We start from the raw sequence: 23,104 nt of genomic DNA, 5'->3' as shown, positions 1-23,104 counted from the left end.
CGTACCCAAATTTTATTTTATTTTCGTACCCACTGCCCACATATTTTTTCGTACCAATTTTTTTTTATAGAAATAATCGATTTTCGATTTGATTTGAACTCTCCACTCATTCCATCCCGCGAAACCCTTAAGGTGTCGCAACTCTAGTATTTAAATGTTTATTTGACATTAGTTTTATCACGTATCCGTGAAAAAATGTCATTAACATCCGTTGTAAAAGCAGCACAATCAACAAAATGTTTTAATCAGGGACAAGTGTTGTACATGGTAGCCTGTGCTTCAATATGCATGCGGCATACAGATATTGTTTTGTATTTATTATAAGAGGACGGAATAAAAATTCAACTATCAAAAATGATTGTTAAACACAGATCTGTGTTAAAATTATTCTCAGATGGTAAACATCACTACAAATAAATTAATTCCCTTGCAATATGTTCCGTTTACCACATGCATTTTTTTGTTAAAGTTATATAATGTCAGTTCCTACTTCGGTTAAATAACACCTACCGTGTTTACAAATGCATATTTTAAATGAACATATACCTGTTCATGGTTACAGTCGGCTCCGTTTGCTCTTTTTCTGTTAAAACCTATTTTAGCTGGAATGCATCGCAAGCCTAAGGATTATTAAAAAAAACTATCGAGTCCGTTTCCTGTGTAGAACCAGTACTTTGTTTCTTTTTCTGAAATCTCAAGAACGATCCCACAGAGTGGATCGAACCCAGGACCACCCGGTCGTTAGACATACTATATCCACTACGACAGTCGAAATATAATAGATCCTCTGAGGAGACTTCGAGGCAACCCGATATTCGAGCCAAGCGAGTTCAAGCCAACGAGAGTACTTATCATATCACAAATGGTACCATATTCCATATAAACTCGCATAAAAGGGACTGAATCATGAATCGTTAAAATTGACAAGACATTTGTTGGATTCTTATTGCATATGCACAATTACTAAGTAAAACTTTATCAATGTTTAATAATTACACATTGTTACGGTTCGTAAACAATTCTCGTTTATTGTTTGATTGTAATATTGTAAACAGAATACATGTACTGACCTTATTTTTTTCAAACCAGAATAATCCATCGTTAAAATTGTTTTACATAACGCAGAAAGTAGAAACGAAGCAGAGCATACATTGATACAATATATATTTTTATTTACAATTCACACATATTTTACAGCATTTCACATTGTCGTTATTTACGAACAAATTTGTGTTCATTTGATTCTGACTATCAAACACATTTAATTAACACAATTGTTGTTCAATTCCTACGCGTCAGAACTCTAAGTCGTTCTTAATCGACGGACAAACAACGCTTTATTGAACAACGCTAAAGAAAACATTATTTATTTAAAAAGATTATTCATAAATCATTTGACATGAGACATATTTCATAGCATTTCTTTTTGTAATGGCGTGAATTGTTAATGTCAGCGTGGAATACACACTGGTATTCCAGATACTGCACTTTTTATGTATTTGTCATTTAAACAAGAAGAGCATTTTGAATACACCAAACTAGTATCATATGGCGTGTTTCATTGCATTTATATATGATACGGATACGATAAAATGCCACGCCCGCCGTCGTTAGCCAAATATCCGTTAATATTCACGAATACGTAACCGGGAACATGCAAACATACGAAAACTGTTACAAAATAGTAAGCATTATTTAAACGTCGAAAACAATACTATAGGTACCCGAGCTACCGACGCTCCACTTATTAGCAAGATTCGCTGAAGGGTAAACAAACAATATTTTACTTCCGGCGCAAGAGTCGGTGTTTAGAGATATATTGATGAATCCCTGTAAGTATTGATTTTTAAAGAGAAGTTATGGAACGTCTCGTCTGTCTTCTGTTGACAATTTATATATCGGATGTTTAATTGAAATGATGTGGATTTAAATAATATTATATGTGCTTATACTGGTATGCTTTGATCTTGCCATAGTATACTGTGTGTTTGTATTGGTATGATGTATGTTTGTGATGGTATGATGTGAGAATGTGATGGTATGATGTGTGTTTGTGATGGTATGCCGAGTGTGTGATGGTATGATGCGTGTTTGTGATGATATGCTGTGTGTTTGTCATATTGTGTTGTGTGTTTTTCATGGCATGCTGTGTTTTTGACATGGTATGCTGTGTGTTTGTGATGGTACGCTGTGTGTTTGCGATGGTATGCGGTAAGTTTTATTGAAATGATGTGGGTTCAAATCATATGATATGTGCTTATAAGAGTATTCTGTGTGCTTGCCATAGTATGGTGTAGTATTTAATGATATGCGATGTGTTTGTGATTGTTTGCTGTGTTTTGTCATGATACGCTATGTGTTTGTGATAGTATGTTGTTTTTTCGTCATGGTATGCTGTGTGTTGATCATATTATGCTGTGTATTTGTTGTACAATCATGGGGTTTATCTAACATGATATCCTTTGTATTCGCCATCACGTAAGTTGGCATTATTTTCATTCGGAACATTCGGTTCTTATCAAGGAACAAAAAGTTATATCATACGTATGTCCGTCGGTCCGTATTTTCGTACGTCCGCGCGTCTGTGTTTTGTCTGTGTTTCCATCTGTCTTTCTGTTTGTTTGTGTGTCTGTCTGTCTCTTGTCTGTCTGTCGGCGTGTCTGTCTTTTTCTATGTTCATCCGTCCGTATTTCCGTTCCCCTTGTGTCATTATTTCCGTTTGTCCGTCTGTCCGCGAGTCTTGTCTGTTTGTCTTCTGTTTGTTCTTTCAGCCTGTCTCTCTGTTTGTCCGTCCGAATTTCCGTATGTCCATTCGTTCGTGTGTCCGTCAGTGTGTCCTTATTTCCGACTATCCGTGCATCTGTATCCGTCTGCATGTTCGTCCGTTCCTCCATGCGTCCGTATACCCGTCTTTGTTATCGGCTGTCTGGCTGTCGGATAAACGGTCATACGGACGGACACACGGATATACGCACTAACATACGGAAATAACGCACTAACATACGGAAATAAGAACCCAGAGACTGAAGGAGGGACGGACGAAGGGACGGGCGGACGTACATACATACATACATACAGGCGGCCGGGAGTTCGGGACGACGGACGGACGGACGGACGGCCATCCACACAAACAGAAAAGACAGAAAAACAGACATACACAGACCGACGCACGAACGGACGAAAAAACGTGACGAGTGACATACGTATGACGTAATCATTAGATCTTTGACAAGAACCGAGTGTAACAGAATGAAAATAACGCCAACTAAAGTCATAGCAAATGGAAAGGACATCATATTGAATAAACCCGCAGGATAGTACCACAAACATACAGCATACCACGATAAACACACAGCCTGCCATGACCAATACACAGCATACCATGACGAAAACACAGCATACCATGAGGAACACACATTATGCCATAACAAACAACTAGCACAAGTTTCAAGTTATTCTTCAATATGTACTCTTTAAATTTAGATAGTTTTGTGCCTAAATCCTTGCTATCTTTACAATCATCCATACAGCCAAGCAGTCTTCTACGTAATATATTTCGTAGTATAAAAAAGGGGTTTCCTATTTTCGGTGCGCGTAATGTGTCGCCATTAAATGGGTCGAATAAAGTAGTCCGGTTAGTATGGTAATACGGAATCGGAAACAGCGAGCAGCATAATACGAGTTTTATTTCAACGATTGATACAACATGTATTTTGTTATAAGCATTAAACAGGTATATAATAAACACTTTTATTATATACCTGCTTTATGTTCCCCCAAAAAACACAAGTTGTATCGTTCAGTAAAAAATACAACTGCACAGAAATAATTCTTATATTATGCTACTCGCTAGTTTTCAAATTCCGTATTACCATACTAGTCGGACTACGTTTAAAGACGTCACTTTGAAAGCAGAAAATTATAAGGGCATTCTTGATTAATTATGAACGCTTAAACTCATTTTTTTTAACTTAAATGATTCAAAGTTGTATATAATAAAAGGAATATTACGCAAGTCAATTGTTACAAGTGTTTGTATCAGTCTCGTGGCATGCTCTATTTCGTATCACAATCGAGGCTCCGCCTCTCGTGAGATAAGTCATCACATACGCCACTCGACTGAAACAAAAACATGAAACAATTGACTAGCGTAATATTCCGCATGCATTCCAGATAACGAACTGTTCTGTATTTGTCAGTGGAATAAGAAGAGCATTTTGAATACACCCAAAGCGTATCATATGATGTATGTTATTTCATTTATATACGATACGGACACGATAAAATATTATGCCCGCCGTCGTTAACCAAATATCCGTTAATGATCATAAGCCCATTGACAGGAACATGTAAACAGACGAAAACTGTTACAAAACAGTAAACATGTATTCAAAATTTAATGTCGAAAACCATACAATAGGTGCCTGAGCTACTGGCGGTCCATTCATTAGCGAGATTCGCTAACGGGTAAAACAACTATATTTTACTTCCGGCGCAAGAGTCTGTGTGCATGACTCAATTAAGTGTTGATTTTTAAAAAGAAACGTCTAACTATTTTAGGTGTAAGACAAGTTCCGTATACAAACTTATGTCTTCTCTAGAATAGATACAGTGTATATTCCAAGCAGTTTTAAACACAACTAGCATGCACAGTTTATCTTTTTCGAATATATGCTGTTTGAAATCGCTAAGTGGTTGACACAAACTATTTACATCTATAGTGATTTCCTTTCAAAAGCATACACAATATTAACAACTGTAACGGAATATCAAAGCCGTAAATTAAAATTGAATCATAACACTGTTTTTGCATTTTAAGAGGATGTATGCTCAAGTGCAAACTGTGATAATGAACACAGTTTAAGGCGATACATCTAATACGAAACATAAAAGTAAATGTGTTTAACTCTGTTCTAAACATATATCGAGAAGGAGCACTCGCTTTTGAGGGAAACATTAATTTGTTACGTGCAAGAAATCGTTTTTTTCTTCGAACAGGGCAATTATCATGGATGACGGTACTTTCACATACATGTTCAATCTGAAGTTGTGCGATTAGGTGCTGTATTGAATAATAAAAATCATGTTATGTATATGGTTTATATCTCATTCGTCTTTTTACTGCATGAAAAAGTATTCAATAAGGTGATACATTTTAATCATAATTCATTTTATCAGATGACAACAATACTTTTATTGCGGAGTGTAGACAACGAATAAACATTCTATATAAATATGTTATTGTTTATTTACCTTTTAGCCATATGTGTTTCCCCAGTAGTGTTAACGTTTTCAGCTTGCTACACGATGACAGGTCAATCTCATAATGAGATGCAGACTCGCCTCGTTCATAGGAACTCTGACTCTCTACATCGGATATGTATAGCTTCAATGACAGAATATTTGCCGTGTTTTTTGCCAGATGTTGTGGAGGTGTCCTATTTCAGTGACCGGTATGATGAAGTGACTGAGTTTGAGGTTACTGTCATAATGTTTATTCGCAACAGCTTCTCTGAATCCTGATAGTATTCTTTTTGAAAACTCATCATTACGCGAATCAACATTGCGTTCATTCATCATGCTAGATAGCTTATCCGCAGCCGATATTTCTAGTCCACAAAGGAATATAAACACCTGTGAAATGTCCATGCATGCATCCTCGTAACGGTTGAGATAACCGGAGATAATGTCATCAATCAGATTGGTGTTGCAGGCGATATAATAAGCAGCGAGGAATTCCTGTATGCTCTTATGAATAAACGAAAATGCTGAAGATGATCGCACTTCAGACGCGTTTCGTGTTTTCCATAAAATACCGGATTTCAATGCAAACTCCTGTCGTTCTCCTTCATCTAATTCAAATTGCTCCAAATCTGTATCGCTAAACACTAGGACACTTTCTCTTGTATTCGAAAACAACAAATGGAATGCTGCTTCAACAATGCGATCCACGTTTTCAATATTGGGCCGTATGTGTTCAGTGTCTTTGAAGCACTGAAAGCGTGGCGATTGCAATTTTCTTTTCTTCTCGTTTGCCTTCTTAAGAAGACTTTCAAGGAAGAGGCTGTATATTTTACATTTGGAACCGTTAATTTCAGTCCCTTCAACCCAAGAGTGAACAATCAATTGCAACAGCATCGGTGAAATACAAAACTTGCTTAAGTTGTTCTTGTTTATGTACGATTCAAATTCAGATTTTGTGTGTGTCCAAAGTCTTGCTATCTTTACAATCTTCCCTACAGCTCAGCAGTCTTCTGCTCACCTCAAAAGGCTTGTTAACTCCTTCCAGTTGAAGCAGTGTGTCAATCATCGAGTTCGTAATCTTTGCTTCTGTCATTTTCCAAGGTCGAGTTGTAATCAATACAGAACAACGGCTGTAAGATACAGCCAATGTTGGTAGGATATGACCTTTGCATGTCCACTCATCTAGACCATCCAGTAATACCAAGCAGTGTTCATGTTCCATGATCGCATTCAGTAGACGGTATGCATTTTCGCGTTTATCGTTATCGCCGTAAATTGAGTCAATTATTTGATTTTTAATAATCTCTAAAATGTTAAACTCACCAACTTAATCCCTTAAAGTTACATGGAAGACGAACGTGTACTCTCTCAGGGTCGTTAAATCTGTAAAGAAATTAGTGGGTCTTATTCGTGCATAAGAATCGGCAGTGTTAGTTTCGTCTGTCTGGATTAGTTCGACTGGCTTTGCTGTTTTTATCAAGTCCTTAACTAAAACTGATCCATGTTATTACCTATTGTTGATATTCAATTTGTTATTGTTAATACAGTTCATATTTGTGTAGTACCTTAATTGATGTACCGCTCAGATATTACCAGGATTTTCATTTTCATAATGAACTATGGTTGTAAGCATTCCAAAAACATGTCCTGCATTTGCGAGCCTACATAAGAAGCTCAAATCGGGCAAAGGGGGACAGTCATTGAAATAAGTATGAATTAGCCATTCTTTTAAACAAAGAAATTCATATAAACTTAACAATTTCCGCAACATGTAACGCCCATCAAGGATGGTTAATTAGAGTAAGTAACAACTGTTCATATTCAACTGTATATTTATTTTTTGTTGGGGGGGGGTTCTACTTAATGCAATTGAATTGTTATGATTATGTGAATAACATTTTTGGGGACCGCCCACCATTTAATATAGATTATAATATTAGTTGTTCAACAATGAAACATTTGATGAGCAAAAAATATTGTTTTGCCAACATCTCTCTAACATCTCTTTGATATAACAACATTGTTTTGCCAACATATTTCTAACATCTCCTTGATATAACAACATTGTCTTTTAATCAACAAAGACATACCCATGTGAGCTTGCAATAAAGCATTTATTTCCATAAAACACCGTCACACTGGATGGATCTGACAATACGCACATGTAACCTTGTTATAACAGTTTAATATTAAGTGTTAAATAATGCAACTTTTTAATATAATGTAAACCCGTGAAAAAAGCAAATGGCAATAACTATCACAAAACTATCTGACTGATAAGACGTATGACACACACATACTAGAGAAATACAGCAAAGTTCAACGTGGTTATAAGCTATCGTGATTACGCGCGGAAACATAGTACCTAACCGACGGAAAGATAGGCTTACAAATGTATTCAAGACTATATGTATTACATGCATTAGGGAAGCATTTAGTTCGATCAAAAATCGGAAAGATAGAATTTTTTAGAGCAGCATAGCAATAAATACTCCACACAATTTAGAGAAGATAAACATGTCCCATTTGTTGATTCTCGGAAATGATTACCGTAGTTAAAGTCAACTCCGCGGACATAACACATAGTTATGTTAGAACAACTAGGTATTTAAAAAAAAAAATCAAAATTATAATAAAACCCTATTTTGGATCAGATGTACAGAGTTTTTACGGACAATTACTTTCAACACTTTATTTCAAAATCGCATGTGCAAATGCATTATTCCAGTCGCACGAATTCGTGACATAATAGGTCGCGTTGAACAGAATGATTCACTCATTGAATGGACCAATCAAGTTTCGAACAAACGTCTTGTAAACTTTAAGAAAATAACGTATATATGTGTGCACTGTATATTTGAAAATGTATCATCTTATTAGAATACTAAAAAATGTATATAGAGCAAACGATTATATCTTTATTCAGTGGTGTTTAAATTAAAAATGGATACTATCTTTTTAACAGATTGTGCAAAATTAGCAATTACGGTTGCATATATAATTTTATGTCAGTATGGGTATTTTTATTTATAAAGTTGCCATGATATATTGTCTCGTTTCCACGACTATCAGACCGACTGTTACATGCCTACTTGTTACCGAAACTTCATATAACGTTTCCGTTAATTAAAGATATTGATGTATGATAGGCTGACGGAACCCCCAGTAATACTTTGAAAATTGCTTACTTTTTATCGAAGACCAATGATCCCCAAACTCATTTTCCCTTGATGCGTTGACAATGTCTTTCTATAAACATCCAACAAATAAAGGCGAATATAGAAACTTCTCCTTCTTGGACCATACACGAATGCGGTATACTTTTAAGCCTTTTAGATTGTTTTTATAAACGCTTACATACTTCGGTAAAGATATTATATACCACGATTTTACATTAACATTTAAATTAGGTATTACATGTCAATGTGCATAATCTTGTATCATAAACAATTTCAATAATCAGACCAGTGTGAAATCCCAACCGAGCAGATCGCGCAGATAATAAAACCCAATTTTGGATCAGATGTACAGAGTTTTTACGGACAATTACTTTCAACACTTTATTTCAAAATCGCATGTGCAAATGCATTATTCCAGTCGCACGAATTCGTGACATAATAGGTCGCGGTGAACAGAATGATTCACTCATTGAATGGACCAATCAAGTTTCGAACAAACGTCTTGTAAACTTTAAGAAAATAACGTTTATATGTGTGCACTGTATATTTGAAAATGTATCATCTTATTAGAATACCAAAAAATGTATAAAGAGCAAACGATTATATCTTTCTTCAGTGGTGTTTAAATTAAAAATGGATACTATCTTTTTAACAGATTTGTGCAAAATTTGCAATTACGGTTGCATATATAATTTTATGCCAGTATGGGTATTTTTATTTATAAAGTTGCCATGATATATTGTCTCGTTTCCACGACTATCAGACCGAATGTTACATGCCTACTTGTTACCGAAACTTCATATAACGTTTCCGTTAATTAAAGATATTGATGTATGATAGGCTGACGGAACCCCAGTAATACTTTGAAAATTGCTTATTTTTTATCGAAGACCAATGATCCACAAACTCAAATTCCCTTGATGCGTTGACAATATCTTTCTATAAACATCCAACAAAAAAAGGCGACTATAGAAACTTCTCCTTCTTGGACCATACACGCATGCGGTATACTTTTAAGCCTTTTATATTGTTTTTATAAACGCTTACATACTTCGGTAAAGATATTATATACCACGATTTTACATTTACATTTAAATTAGGTATTACATGTCAATGTGCATAATCTCGTATCATAAACAATTTCAATAATCAGACCAGTGTGAAATCCCAATCGAGCAGATCGCGCAGATAATAAAACCCAATTTTGATCAGATGTACAGAGTTTTTACGGACAATTACTTTCAACACTTTATTTCAAAATCGCATGTGCAAATGCTTTATTCCAGTCGCACGAATTCGTGACATAATAGGTCGCGGTGAACAGAATGATTCACTCATTGAATGGACCAATCAAGTTTCGAACAAACGTCTTGTAAACTTTAAGAAAATAACGTTTATATGTGTGCACTGTATATTTGAAAATGTATCATCTAATTAGAATACCAAAAAATGTATAAAGAGCAAACGATTATATCTTTCTTCAGTGGTGTTTAAATTAAAAATGGATACTATCTTTTTAACAGATTTGTGCAAAATTTGCAATTACGGTTGCATATATAATTTTATGCCAGTATGGGTATTTTTATTTATAAAGTTGCCATGATATATTGTCTCGTTTCCACGACTATCAGACCGAATGTTACATGCCTACTTGTTACCGAAACTTCATATAACGTTTCCGTTAATTAAAGATATTGATGTATGATAGTCTGACGGAACCCCAGTAATACTTTGAAAATTGCTTATTTTTTATCGAAGACCAATGATCCCCAAACTCATTTTCCCTTGATGCGTTGACAATATCTTTCTATAAACATCCAACAAATAAAGGCGAATATAGAAACTTCTCCTTCTTGGGCAATACACGCATGCGGTATACTTTTAAGCCTTTTAGATTGTTTTTATAAACGCTTACATACTTCGGTAAAGATATTATATACCACGATTTTACATTAACATTTAAATTAGGTATTACATGTCAATGTGCATAATCTTGTATCATAAACAATTTCAATAATCAGACCAGTGTGAAATCCCAACCGAGCAGATCGCGCAGATAATAAAACCCAATTTTGGATCAGATGTACAGAGTTTTTACGGACAATTACTTTCAACACTTTATTTCAAAATCGCATGTGCAAATGCATTATTCCAGTCGCACGAATTCGTGACATAATAGGTCGCGGTGAACAGAATGATTCACTCATTGAATTGACCAATCAAGTTTCGAACAAACGTCTTGTAAACTTTAAGAAAATAACGTTTATATGTGTGCACTGAATATTTGAAAATGTATCATCTTATTAGAATACCAAAAAATGTATAAAGAGCAAACGATTATATCTTTCTTCAGTGGTGTTTAAATTAAAAATGGATACTATCTTTTTAACAGATTTGTGCAAAATTTGCAATTACGGTTGCATATATAATTTTATGCCAGTATGGGTATTTTTATTTATAAAGTTGCCATGATATATTGTCTCGTTTCCACGACTATCAGACCGAATGTTACATGCCTACTTGTTACCGAAACTTCATATAACGTTTCCGTTAATTAAAGATATTGATGTATGATAGGCTGACGGAACCCCAGTAATACTTTGAAAATTGCTTATTTTTTATCGAAGACCAATGATCCACAAACTCAAATTCCCTTGATGCGTTGACAATATCTTTCTATAAACATCCAACAAAAAAAGGCGACTATAGAAACTTCTCCTTCTCGGACCATACACGCATGCGGTATACTTTTAAGCCTTGAAGATTGTTTTTATAAACGCTTACATACTTCGGTAAAGATATTATATACCACGATTTTACATTTACATTTAAATTAGGTATTACATGTCAATGTGCATAATCTCGTATCATAAACAATTTCAATAATCAGACCAGTGTGAAATCCCAATCGAGCAGATCGCGCAGATAATAAAACCCAATTTTGATCAGATGTACAGAGTTTTTACGGACAATTACTTTCAACACTTTATTTCAAAATCGCATGTGCAAATGCATTATTCCAGTCGCACGATATCGTGACATAATAGGTCGCGGTGAACAGAATGATTCACTCATTGAATGGACCAATCAAGTTTCGAACAAACGTCTTGTAAACTTTAAGAAAATAACGTATATATGTGTGCACTGTATATTTGAAAATGTATCATCTTATTAGAATACCAAAAAATGTATAAAAAGCAAACGATTATATCTTTCTTCAGTGGTGTTTAAAATAAAAATGGATACTATCTTTTTAACAGATTTGTGCAAAATTTGCAATTACGGTTGCATATATAATTTAATGCCAGTATGGGTATTTTTATTTATAAAGTTGCCATGATATATTGTCTCGTTTCCACGACTATCAGACCGAATGTTACATGAATACTTGTTACCGAAACTTCATATAACGTTTCCGTTAATTAAAGATATTGATGTATGATAGGCTGACGGAACCCCAGTAATACTTTGAAAATTGCTTATTTTTTATCGAAGACCAAAGATCCCCAAACTCATTTTCCCTTGATGCGTTGACAATATCTTTCTATAAACATCCAACAAATTAAGGCGACTATAGAAACTACTCCTTCTTGGACCATACACGCATGCGGTATACTTTTAAGCCTTGAAGATTGTTTTTATAAACGCTTACATACTTCGGTAAAGATATTATATACCACGATTTTACATTTACATTTAAATTAGGTATTACATGTCAATGTGCATAATCTCGTATCATAAACAATTTCAATAATCAGACCAGTGTGAAATCCCAACCGAGCAGATCGCGCAATATCCATTCATATGCGAATTATGCATGTGACAATTGTTAATAAAACAACCACCGTGGCTCAATTGCCACATGTATATTTGTGCGCTGGTATACGTCATTTGTTGCGATTACATGTAGCAATATTTTTAACAATTCAGTAAGAAAAGGCCATAACTAACTATTGCTCAAATGCTATCGAACAAATTTTAACTTGACTGTGAGTTAAAAATAAATCTTGTCGCGGTGTTCCATATACACTTTGCTATGAAATCGTTTTAGATGGATTTCTATTGATTAAATGGGAAAACCTCTGCTATTTTATTATTCAATATAAAAAAACTTGCCTCACAATGTAATATTTTCAGTGAATATATTGAGTCACGTCGGAGCACAATACGAACTCTTATTTATTTATATTTCTCTGATTAGTAATAAACACTAGTTTAGTATAATCATATTTATTTAAGCTCGATAGCATCGAAACCCTACGACTTATTGAGACACTCTCGAGTCCGTTTCCTGGGAAGAACCAGTACTTGGTGTCTATGGAGATGATAATGAGCAAAGTCCCCGGGTAGAGATTGAACCCACGAACTTCTGATCGCTAGGCGGACACCACATCCACTAAACCACCTCAACCTAATTAACATTAGCCATTAAAGAGATCGTGACATTCTATTAATTGAGAGATAACATATAAATAACTGATATGAACAGTTGTTTAAAATTAATAAAAAAAACACGTGTCGAAAAAAGCTGCTTATTGTCGAAATTATCCGCAAACTGTCGAAATTACACTCCGCCGCGTTAAGTTAAATCGCTTGAAGTTTTGAGTTATGCCAACAACGATAATAACGTTCGTTAGCAAATATCTTCAAGTCAAAACGGTGTTTTTCATTAAGTTTGGGCACTTGGAGGGTTATTTCGGAACATCAGGACTAAATCAAATTTTACTTTTAAGGTGTCGAAATTATCCGACTTTGCTCTAATCAGACCAATGTAATCTGACAATATGTCATCATCCGTTTGAAATTATGCCAAACATTGGCATAGCGCCAATACATATGTTTTTTTTGCAAATCATTATGATCCGTGTCCGCAATTTATTTCACAACTGCAATTAGTCTAAGTGTAAAAACGACAAGAAGTAAAGTCAAATATTGAGCTTGTGGGTGGTATTTTTCCATATCTGATAACGATGCAATAAAAACGTCTCTTACACGAACATCAATTTAAAACACATCTGGAATCGCACACACAGAACAAACTGAGAACTGAGTAGGTATAAAGCTCGATGTTCGAAACGTGCAGTAGCAGTAGAACCGTCCGCTATGATTGATTGTTATTGTGCATATGATGTTAAGATTAAATATTTACGCGACAACTTACATTAATCTATGACAAGTTCACGTATTTAATATTTTAGTATGTGTTAAATACACATCACCTATGCGCATCTACAAAATAACATTTCAGTGTCTTTACAAATCTTACGTCCATGAGCATTCACGACTTTGCAGTTACTTGTAAGCGCCCTTTTCGTTCTTTTATCCACGCTTTACTTGCAATTTATTTTCACTCATGACATTATAAAGACAAACGTCAACAAGTATATGTCCAACATTTTTAAATTAGAGCGTTGAAGACGTCATGTCAAAACACAATATAAACTTCTCGTCTCTTAATAAAGCTTTTCTATTCTCAATTGATAAAAATCGGTATTTACAACAGTGCTTCGTATATGTTGGTATTTATACGAAATCTTTTACACACATGACTCTTATAAACCAGGGATTTCCAAACAGGGTACAGCTGGTCTGTACAACGCGTTGTTTAATTGACTTGACTGGTATTCTTCCAAAACGGCAAAACGTTAAGTGATAGGCATCTGCGCAAGGATTTTGTTCGACTTTTAAACATTAATTTTAGTTGCTCGTCATTTATTACTCTTTGTCCCAAGTACTTTGTTTATTGCATCAATTTTCTGACAGGGCCTCAGAATAATAGAAGACGACTATCATAAGATTTTTAGCAGTTACAATGTCGTGCATTAAAATATGCGTGATTTTCCCGGAGTTCATGTAAATCAATGTTGATAATTAGAATAAAACTTAGTTATCATTTATGTCAAAACAAGTTCTACCGTTTAAACGTTTGCATTAAGGCAATTAAAGGAAGTTCAGGGGGAAAACAATGCATTATTTATATTGGAAACAATTGATGTTTTTTTAATTTAATACAGAATCTTTTAAATTGCAGTTAAACACCACTATAATCAATATGTTTCCAGATATTCCAAGCATGTGTTCATACGACAGTTTGAACAAGTGTAATTGTTAACAGAAATTGTATGTACGCATGCTCACCTTTGCGTTGCGAATAGTCCACTTCGTCACCATTTGTCTTGAAATCGCCGACTTCCCGTTTTGCTTGAGCCACAATTTCCTCTTTTACGGTCTTTAAATCCGATCGTATGTCATCTTTCCCTCTCGCAATCTGTTCTTTCAGTTCATGCTTACTTGCCTCTGTGGTTGATATTACATTGTTAATGCCATCCATAGTGACCGATTCTATGTCTAAGTGTATGTGCTTCCAGCTCCTGCACACCTGCCTCTGTGGTGGATAGTATCGTGCTACTGCGGTCGATTCTGACTGATTCAATGTCTTGTTTTCCTCTAAGTAGCTGTACATTAAGTTCTTGCACACATGTCTCTGTGGTGGATATTATAGTGTTACTTACTTTTGTTGTAGCCCATTTTATGTCTTGTTTCCCTCTAACTGTCTGAACTGTCAGCTCCTGCACACCTGCCTCTGTGTTGGATATAATAGTGTCACTTCCTTCCATTGTGACCGATTCTATGTCTTGTTTTCCTCTTACTGTCTGTGCTGACAGTTCATACACACCTGCCTCTGTGTTGAATATAATAGTGTCACTTCCCTCTATTGTGACCGATTCTATGTCTTGTTTCCCTCTTACTGTCTGTGCTGACAGTTCATACACACTTGCCTCTGTGTTGGATATTATAGTGTCACTTCCTTCCATTGTGACCGATTCTATGTCTTGTTTCCCTCTTACTGTCTGTGCTGACAGTTCATACACACCTGCCTCTGTGTTGGATATTATAGTGTCACTTCCTTCCATTGTGACCGATTCTATGTCTTGTTTCCCTCTAACTGTCTGTCCTGACAATTCATACACACATGCTTCTGTGGTGGATATTATGGTGTCACTTCCTTCCATTGTGACTGATTTTATGTCTTGTTTCACTCTTACTGTCTGTGCTGTCAGCTCCTGCACACCTGCCTCTTTGTTGGATATTATAGTGTCACTTCCTTCCATAGTGACCGATTCTATGTCTTATTTCCCTCTTACTGTCTGTGCTGACAGTTCATGCACACGTGCCTCTGTGTGTTGGATGTTATAATGTCACTTCCTTTTATTGTAGCCGATTCAATGTTTTGTTTCTCTCTAACTGCCTGTGCTGTCAGCTCCTGCACACCTGCCACTTTGTTGGATATTATATTGTCACTTCCTTTAATTGTTTCCGATTTATGTTTTGTTTCCCTCTAACTGCCTGTGCTGTCAGCTCCTGCACACCTGCCTCTGTGTTGGAGATTATACAGTCACTTCATTTTATTGTTTCCGATTCTATGTCTTGTTTCCCTTTTACTGTCTGTGCTGTCAGTTCATACACACCTGCCACTGTGTTGGAGATTATAATGACACTTCCTTTCATTGTAGCCGAGTCTATGTTTTGTTTCCCGCTAACTGTCTGTGCTGTCACTTCATGCACACCTGCCACTGTGTTGGATATTATAGTGTCACTTTCTTCCATTCTGACCGATTATATGTCTTGTTTCCCTCTTACTGTCTATGCTGACAGTTCATACACACCTGCCTCTGTGTTGGAGATTATAGTGTCACTTTCTTCCATTGTGACCGATTCTATGTCTTGTTTCCCTCTTACTGTCTGTGCTGAAAGTTCATACACACCTGCCTCTGTGTTGGATATTATAGCGTCACTTCCTTCCATTGTGACTGATTCTATGTCTTGTTTCCCTCTTACTCTCTCTGCTGACAGTTCATGCACACCTGTGTTTGATGTTATGATGTCACTTCCTTCCATTGTAGCCGATTCTATGTCGTCTTTCCCTCTAACTGCCTGTGCTGTAAGCTCCTGTACACCTGCCTCTGTGTTAGATATTATAGTGTTACTGCAGTCGATTATGACCGAATCTATGTCAAGCACACCCGCCTCTGTAATTGACAGGGAATGTAATGTTAGATATTTGAAATGAAGATATAGTTCTGTGTGATGTGAGATTTAAATGTTTATGCGAGAGTTTGGCATCACATTGTAATTTAAATGTATTATTGCAATATTATTAAGTTGAAGGCGATAATAAGTATATTAAATATGAATATATCATATGATTTATTAAATTCAATCACATAAAATGATTGTGTCAAGAGTTGTAAGTTATTTCTCTTATTCCATATAACACATTATCATACCACCACATTGATATCTGCTTGATATCCTGTGGCCTGATATCTTTTTTTATATCACGATCAACAGGAAGTTCATATATCAGTCATGTGAGGAGGCTACTAAGACTTAATTACAAGGTTTTGTTTTATTGTAAAACTGAATCAGATTTATCAAAACAAACAATTTGATACCAAGAGGTATTACATTTAATCCACAATCAGCAACAAAAAAAACAACAACGTATTTTCAAAATATTAAGAATGAATAAGTACATGCTGATGACGTCATGTAACCAACGGACTACTTTTTTTGACCCGCCTTCATATGCAAACATCAAAGGTCAAAGGTTATGTCAAAAATTCAGCACTTAATATAAACAGACCAAAAAAATAAAACAAACAATAAAAAAAGTAGTAAAAATATTAAAAATAAAATAGTAACACACTTCACAATAAAACCAATTGTAAAATGCATAAAAAATGAATTAATTTTAAATAATATATTACTATTAAGGTTACAAATATGATTTGTCGTCTGCTACAGTTTGCCACAGGAATTGTGTTTAATAAATCTAGGCTAGTTAAAAGCTAATTTCTTTTCAAAATAAGGACTTAAACATAAAAACATATATTAATATAATAAATAAACATTACCATGTCAGACTTTGTGAATGGGGGTAAGTTTGACATCGTTTGGGACGGTTTAATGGAGGAAGTTAATATGTCAGAGGAAGACTTTGCCAATCAGTTTGGAATAAATCCGAGTGTGTTTAATTAACCATTCGATGAAGGCACGAATGCAAATGTAAATTTAACTAAAAGTCGTTTAGAATCCCTTACTGAAACAAAATCAAAAACTGAGAACAGTGAAAACATATCAGACGCCACAGAAATAACAACCGAAGATGAAAAAAAATTCATTGAAGCCGAAGATAACAAGAACACTATCCGGAAAACACTGGCAGATGTCAGTCGATTTCAACAATATCTTGCGAAGAAAGGCGAAACGAAGGCAATCCACAATTTATCGGTCGACCATCTAGATGAATATCTTGCCACATATCTGCTCTCCATTCGCAAGAGTGATGGTGATGAACACGAGCCTGTCACATTGCGGAGCATCGTGGGAAGCATTGAGCGGAAACTCCAAAGAGCAAAGTACCCATACTCTATCTTTCGGAGCAGTGGCCCTGAATTTTCCCTCACACTCGACTGCCTGAAAGCAAAGCAGAAAAATCTAAAAAAACAAGGAAAAGGTCAATTTAATCACTGTTTTTACAATAAATATGGCATGAAATTGTGAATAAGACAGCATTATTGACTTCAAACATTATATTAAATTTATCTACTATTATTTATTTTTTGTCTTGATTTTATTTCGATTTTAAATGTTATCTACTTAAAAAAATGAAAGCAACAATTTCTGAATATAATTGTTATTGTTGATATTACTGGTAATATCTAAGTCTTAAAGAGTCTCAATTATGTGTAAAATGTGCAGACAATGTTAATACATATCAGGGCTTTTTCTCTTTCTGTGAGAATGGCCGTTTTTCATAATTTGGGGAAATTCGCAACTAAAATTTTCACAATTTCAAGAAGTTCGCGACTCAAATATTCACAATTTCAATAAGTTTGCTCCTAAAATTTTCACAAGTTGAAAAAGAGTTTGCTACTCATTTTTTTCACAAATTTGGACAAGGGACGTTAAGGCGTGTTATTTGCCTGAAAAAAAATTAATATTTGTAAAAGTTAATTATCGCACCCATTAAAGATCACATTTTGAAGAATACGACGTGCGCTTTACGTTTTCATAGTTATTGCATCGTACATCGCATAGATGACGTCACATTGAACGTTTCAAACAAGCGCGTTTCTTCGAATAACGCGAATTTCGAGCATTTTTTAATGTTTATCACTATTTTATGACAACAGCGCACACGTTAACCAACTTGATTCTTTTAAAAAATGCAATACATTTTCGTTATTTGTTCATCGATATCTTTTTATTTTTGGTTAACGAGTGCGCTGTATGTGAAAAATACATGTATTTTCTTCTTAATCGACATTTGATTGAACAGTTAATAATTTATCACCATGAACGGTTGTTTCCTTGCAATATCGCGGAAGCAATCAAGTTGCTTTTTTAACATTTTAACTTAGAAAAAGGTAGTGTTTCGTATAATTCACGGGAGACCACTCCATTAACTTATTTAGGCCTATGGGAAGTAATCTTATCAAGCGAGCGGGATAAGTCTACATGGAAGATACAGCGTCTGCTTCGCATCATTTTAACTGAACAGTAAAAGTAATTTAAACAAAATATAAGAGGTTAAGTTTCATCATTATATATCAACAGACAGGTATGTTGTATAAAACATGTTTTCAGTCAGTTATATAATATAAGTCACGAAAATCATTCTTGTATTTAGCTTCAAAGATGAATTCACACGAACACCAGAGAGTATTAAGAAACATACCTTTCTATGGTTATCCGTAATCCATAGTTGTCCAACTTAAAAGTCCATCACATAAATTGCTACTTGTTTAAATGTTGAAGTAAATTAACTGGTCACAATAATTCCATCTTATTTACACAGATACAAAATTGAGACCAGCGTTTTAGGAATGTATAGACTACAGTAGCTTCAAAATTCAGTTTATTTATCATCCAGTTGCATTATTAAATAGCCTAATAAAAATGCTTTTAATTTAAATTTCATCAAATCGGTTATACAACACGAATGAAGCTTATTCTATATCGTTGTAAAATTAAAAGTTATGACGAAAACCGACCAGTTAAATTACGTCACTTCAACTCGATATTTGTTCTCAGTATTGATGACGATGTTTTTATTACGTCATCGAGTTAATTATGCGTGAACAGTTCAGGGGCTCGAATTCTGCTACGATCGTAACTGTTATACTTTTTATGTGGTATTTTAATTTCAGAATTTTATGTCGACTAATAAACAAATACTTTCATTTATTTTTAATTTAGGATGTCTAAATCGTATGCGTGTGCTATATGCACCAAAAGTGTGGGCCCAAAAGAAAGGAGGAAATTAAAAACAGATGGCAATAAACAACTTATAAAGTACTTGAGAAAGCATATGCTATTGACAGACGAAGTAACAGAGAAAGACGTTGTTCATAATTCTTGCCGTCTTAAGTATACAGCAGAATCGGCGGCGGCAAGATTAAGTGCATCCCCAAAGAAAAATCCACAACATGAACCGTCTGACAAGAAATCGCCGTTTCAATTAAACATTCAATCAGCTGGGTTCAGCCATACTATATGTCCTATATGTAACAGGAAGGGCGCTCGGTCCGAAGGGTTTGTAACCATACCGGGCGAGGCGATAATGCAACTGTTCATCAACAAAAACATTTTGTTGAAAAAAAAATCGCGATGTTGTAACACTCACATGAGTGGGGGCAAGTTTACACCAGAGACCCTTTCTGCTGATATTCAAGGAAAAATTAGATCCACAAAATACATGGAACCCGAACAGATAAGCAGTTTAATTAACTCGCTACGGCAAAGTGCGACACAACGTCAAAAATCTTGCATCGATTTTGACGACCATCCACAATGACGGATGCTGATTATTGGAATCTTACTGGTACGCATACTAATTTGAATTGCATAATCACGCTGATGAGGAATGATAGATCTACTGTCCTTATCTTATATACATGTATACACACAGGTCATGAATATTTTTAATAATTTTAATAATTGTTTTATGAGTTTATGTAATCAATGATATTATAGTGTAAATAACATATATGAATATATATATATCAGGGTTGACGAAAGACCAATTTTCAACTCTTATCGGTGATGTAGACGACATACGGACAACAAAGACCAGGTCCATTCGAACATGCATCGCAGTGCTCCTAGTCAAACTAAGAACTAGTTTAGGGAATGCGCTGCTCAGCACTTTGTTCAACATGACGATTGCGCAGGTATTATGTGGTTCGGATAATATAACCTATTTAAATACCAAGGCGACTTTGATATGATTTACCAAATGTATCCATAGATTGAATGTTGATACTGGTAAACTTAATTTCAATTTTTAAATCTCTCTTTCACAATTTATCGTGGAGGAAAAGTAACTTTTCAGTCTTTTTAGACGATGAATATGATGGTAAACATTAATCAGTTTTCAACATTTTCTTGATGCAGTTATGTATGTAATAGCATTCATAATTGAAATATTGCTTACTATAACCGAAAATGAAAATCGTTCTATTTATTTTAACAGGATATATTTCAAGAGGTAAAAAATCTTTAAAGCAGTTTACAAAAAAGCAACACTCTTATGGAAATTAAAAGAAAGTGGGCTTTATAAATAATGTGTTTATATTACAGATTCGGCGTGCGTTGAAATCGTCAAGAAAATCCTTGATGAAATCGTTCGTGCCAAAGAATATGGGATTTAAACATGTTTCCAGAGAGGAGATAAGAACGACCCATACACGACCTCTAGCGCAAGAATTGTTCGCTGCATCTGACCAAAATAAATCAATAATTGTTTTAGATGGAACATATATATATATATACAAAAAAGTTCAAACTTTTCGTTCGCACGTCGGTCGTACTCCATGCACAAGCATAGGCCACTTGTCAAACCAATGATTGTTGTGTCCACCACTGGCTACATTATATCTATTTTGGGACCGTACTTGGCGGATGGCAAAAACTCAGATGCAAATATACTGAAACACATCATCAATCAAAATACTGAGGATTTTAAGGTTTGGTTACATTCAAACATGTCATATAACATTTTGTTTTTTTAAACAAAACAAAATGTAGGAAACCAACTTGATGATGATGATGATATCATGATCAAGGTGATGATTATGATCATGAGCATGATTTTGTTGATGATGTCGATAAGGTCGTTTATGATTCGCATGATGATGATAATGATGACGATGATAATATTGATTACGATGATGGTGGTGGTATTCATTATTATGATGTAGATGATGATAATGGTGATAATCGGGGTAATGATGAGGATAATAGATGATGCTAATGGATGAGTATGATAATCATACTAATACAAATTATAGTCAATACGAAAATATGAGCACAGTCATGCCGTAAACAAAACGTTTCAGAGCTGGATTCAGGAAGGTGATGTGGTCGTAGTTGACAGAGGTTTCCGAGATGCGTCGACTGTTCTCGAAGAACTTGGTGTAACTATGCAGATGCCATCTTTTATGCGAAAGGGGTCTACACAGCACACAAGCGAAGAGTCTAACAAGTCGAGGCTTGTGACGAAGGTAAATCTCCGCGCACATGTACTTGATTTATGATTAGATCACAATATACATGTAATATATTGAGATGTATTTATACCTTTTTGTGAATAATTATATACTGTGTTCAAACTTACTCACTTAACCGATAATTCGCCATTCATTCGATTATTTAATAGCACGGTTAAAATAACTATCGTTTCAACGGTCTAAGTGTATAAGTGTATTGTTTAAACAGATACGATGGGTTGTCGAGTCAACCAATGGCAGACTCAAGACATGGACATATTTAGCTAGGACAATGCCAAACACCCAAGTGCCATTTATTGGTAAAATATTTTATGTAACATTCATAATCATTTCACAAAATAGATAACACATACTTGCGTAAAAATGTACATGGAGTAAATAGAGTGAAACCGTCACGTTATTTACACTTAATACAATCCTACACATATTTATTAACATTATTTAAAATGTCCTAATAATAATGTGTATATTTATGTAATGAGATTCCTGTTATACATTTGATATTTATTTAAGGTGACTATGTGCGAATTGTTGGAGCAATCTGCAACCGCTTCAGACCGGCTCTAAGTAGCGGGGACTCCGATCAAGACAAAATAGTTGCAGAGAGAATGTTGTATTTGTCAGGGCAGAACAACGATTTACAACAATTCATCTCTGACAACGACATAGAAAAAATAACCAAGGCATCGTGGAAACCGATGGACGAACTAGACATAAACTGTCCAATAATGACCGAGGATGAACTTAGATGTCTAATCTTTGGTGTATACACAGTTAAGCTGGCGGCTTCTTATACACAAGAGCACATGTCAAGTGACGGAATATACTCAATTCACGGTTATGTGCACAATAGGAGTTTGCTGTGCTTGAAGTTCCAAAGTCGGCATGTGTCCCGAAAGCAATACCGGTCTTACATACGTTTTAAGGAGGGGTCAGTCGACGCATGGTTTTGCAGCTGCCCAGTGGGAGCACGTGTACTTGGAACATGTGCGCACGTTACAAGTGCGCTGTGGTACCTTTGTTTCAGGTGACACCAAACTGATCAACTGTCAGATGGTCCGAGAAATTGGGCTGCAGACATTTCAGATGCTGCTAACGTGTCAT

At 35.1% G+C, this 23,104-nt stretch overlaps 2 protein-coding genes across 38 annotated transcripts in view; one reads left to right on the top strand and one right to left on the bottom strand.

Moving 5' to 3' along the window:
* Positions 1-14,468: 14,468 nt before the first annotated feature.
* The window catches only part of LOC127835046 (perilipin-4-like), a 438,066-nt gene continuing 429,430 nt past the window's right edge, over positions 14,469-23,104 (bottom strand). For 32 of the 37 annotated variants that reach the window (XM_052361245.1, XM_052361266.1, XM_052361263.1 and 29 more), the window contains 2 exons: positions 15,199-15,297; positions 14,469-15,099 (listed from right to left, as the gene is read on the bottom strand). In XM_052361245.1, the coding sequence (XP_052217205.1) occupies positions 14,741-15,099; positions 15,199-15,297 (458 nt within the window). In that variant the 3' untranslated portion in view covers positions 14,469-14,740. The remainder of the gene's footprint in view (positions 15,100-15,198; positions 15,298-23,104) is intronic. The other 5 variants (XM_052361276.1, XM_052361250.1, XM_052361257.1 and 2 more) reach the window with 1 other exon arrangement.
* On the top strand, positions 18,950-22,970 carry LOC127835059 (uncharacterized). The gene is made up of 5 exons (XM_052361302.1): positions 18,950-19,050; positions 19,689-20,313; positions 20,499-20,662; positions 21,830-21,994; positions 22,514-22,970. Exons 2-5 carry the CDS (start codon positions 20,283-20,285, stop codon positions 22,565-22,567), a joined length of 414 nt encoding a protein of 137 aa, XP_052217262.1. The 5' UTR covers positions 18,950-19,050; positions 19,689-20,282; the 3' UTR covers positions 22,568-22,970.

The sequence above is a fragment of the Dreissena polymorpha genome, chromosome 6 (assembly GCF_020536995.1).
Source record: "Dreissena polymorpha isolate Duluth1 chromosome 6, UMN_Dpol_1.0, whole genome shotgun sequence".
Lineage (NCBI taxonomy): Eukaryota > Metazoa > Mollusca > Bivalvia > Myida > Dreissenidae > Dreissena > Dreissena polymorpha.
The sequence above is the reverse complement of the archived record's forward strand: the minus strand, read 5'-3'. Positions and strand labels throughout refer to the sequence as shown.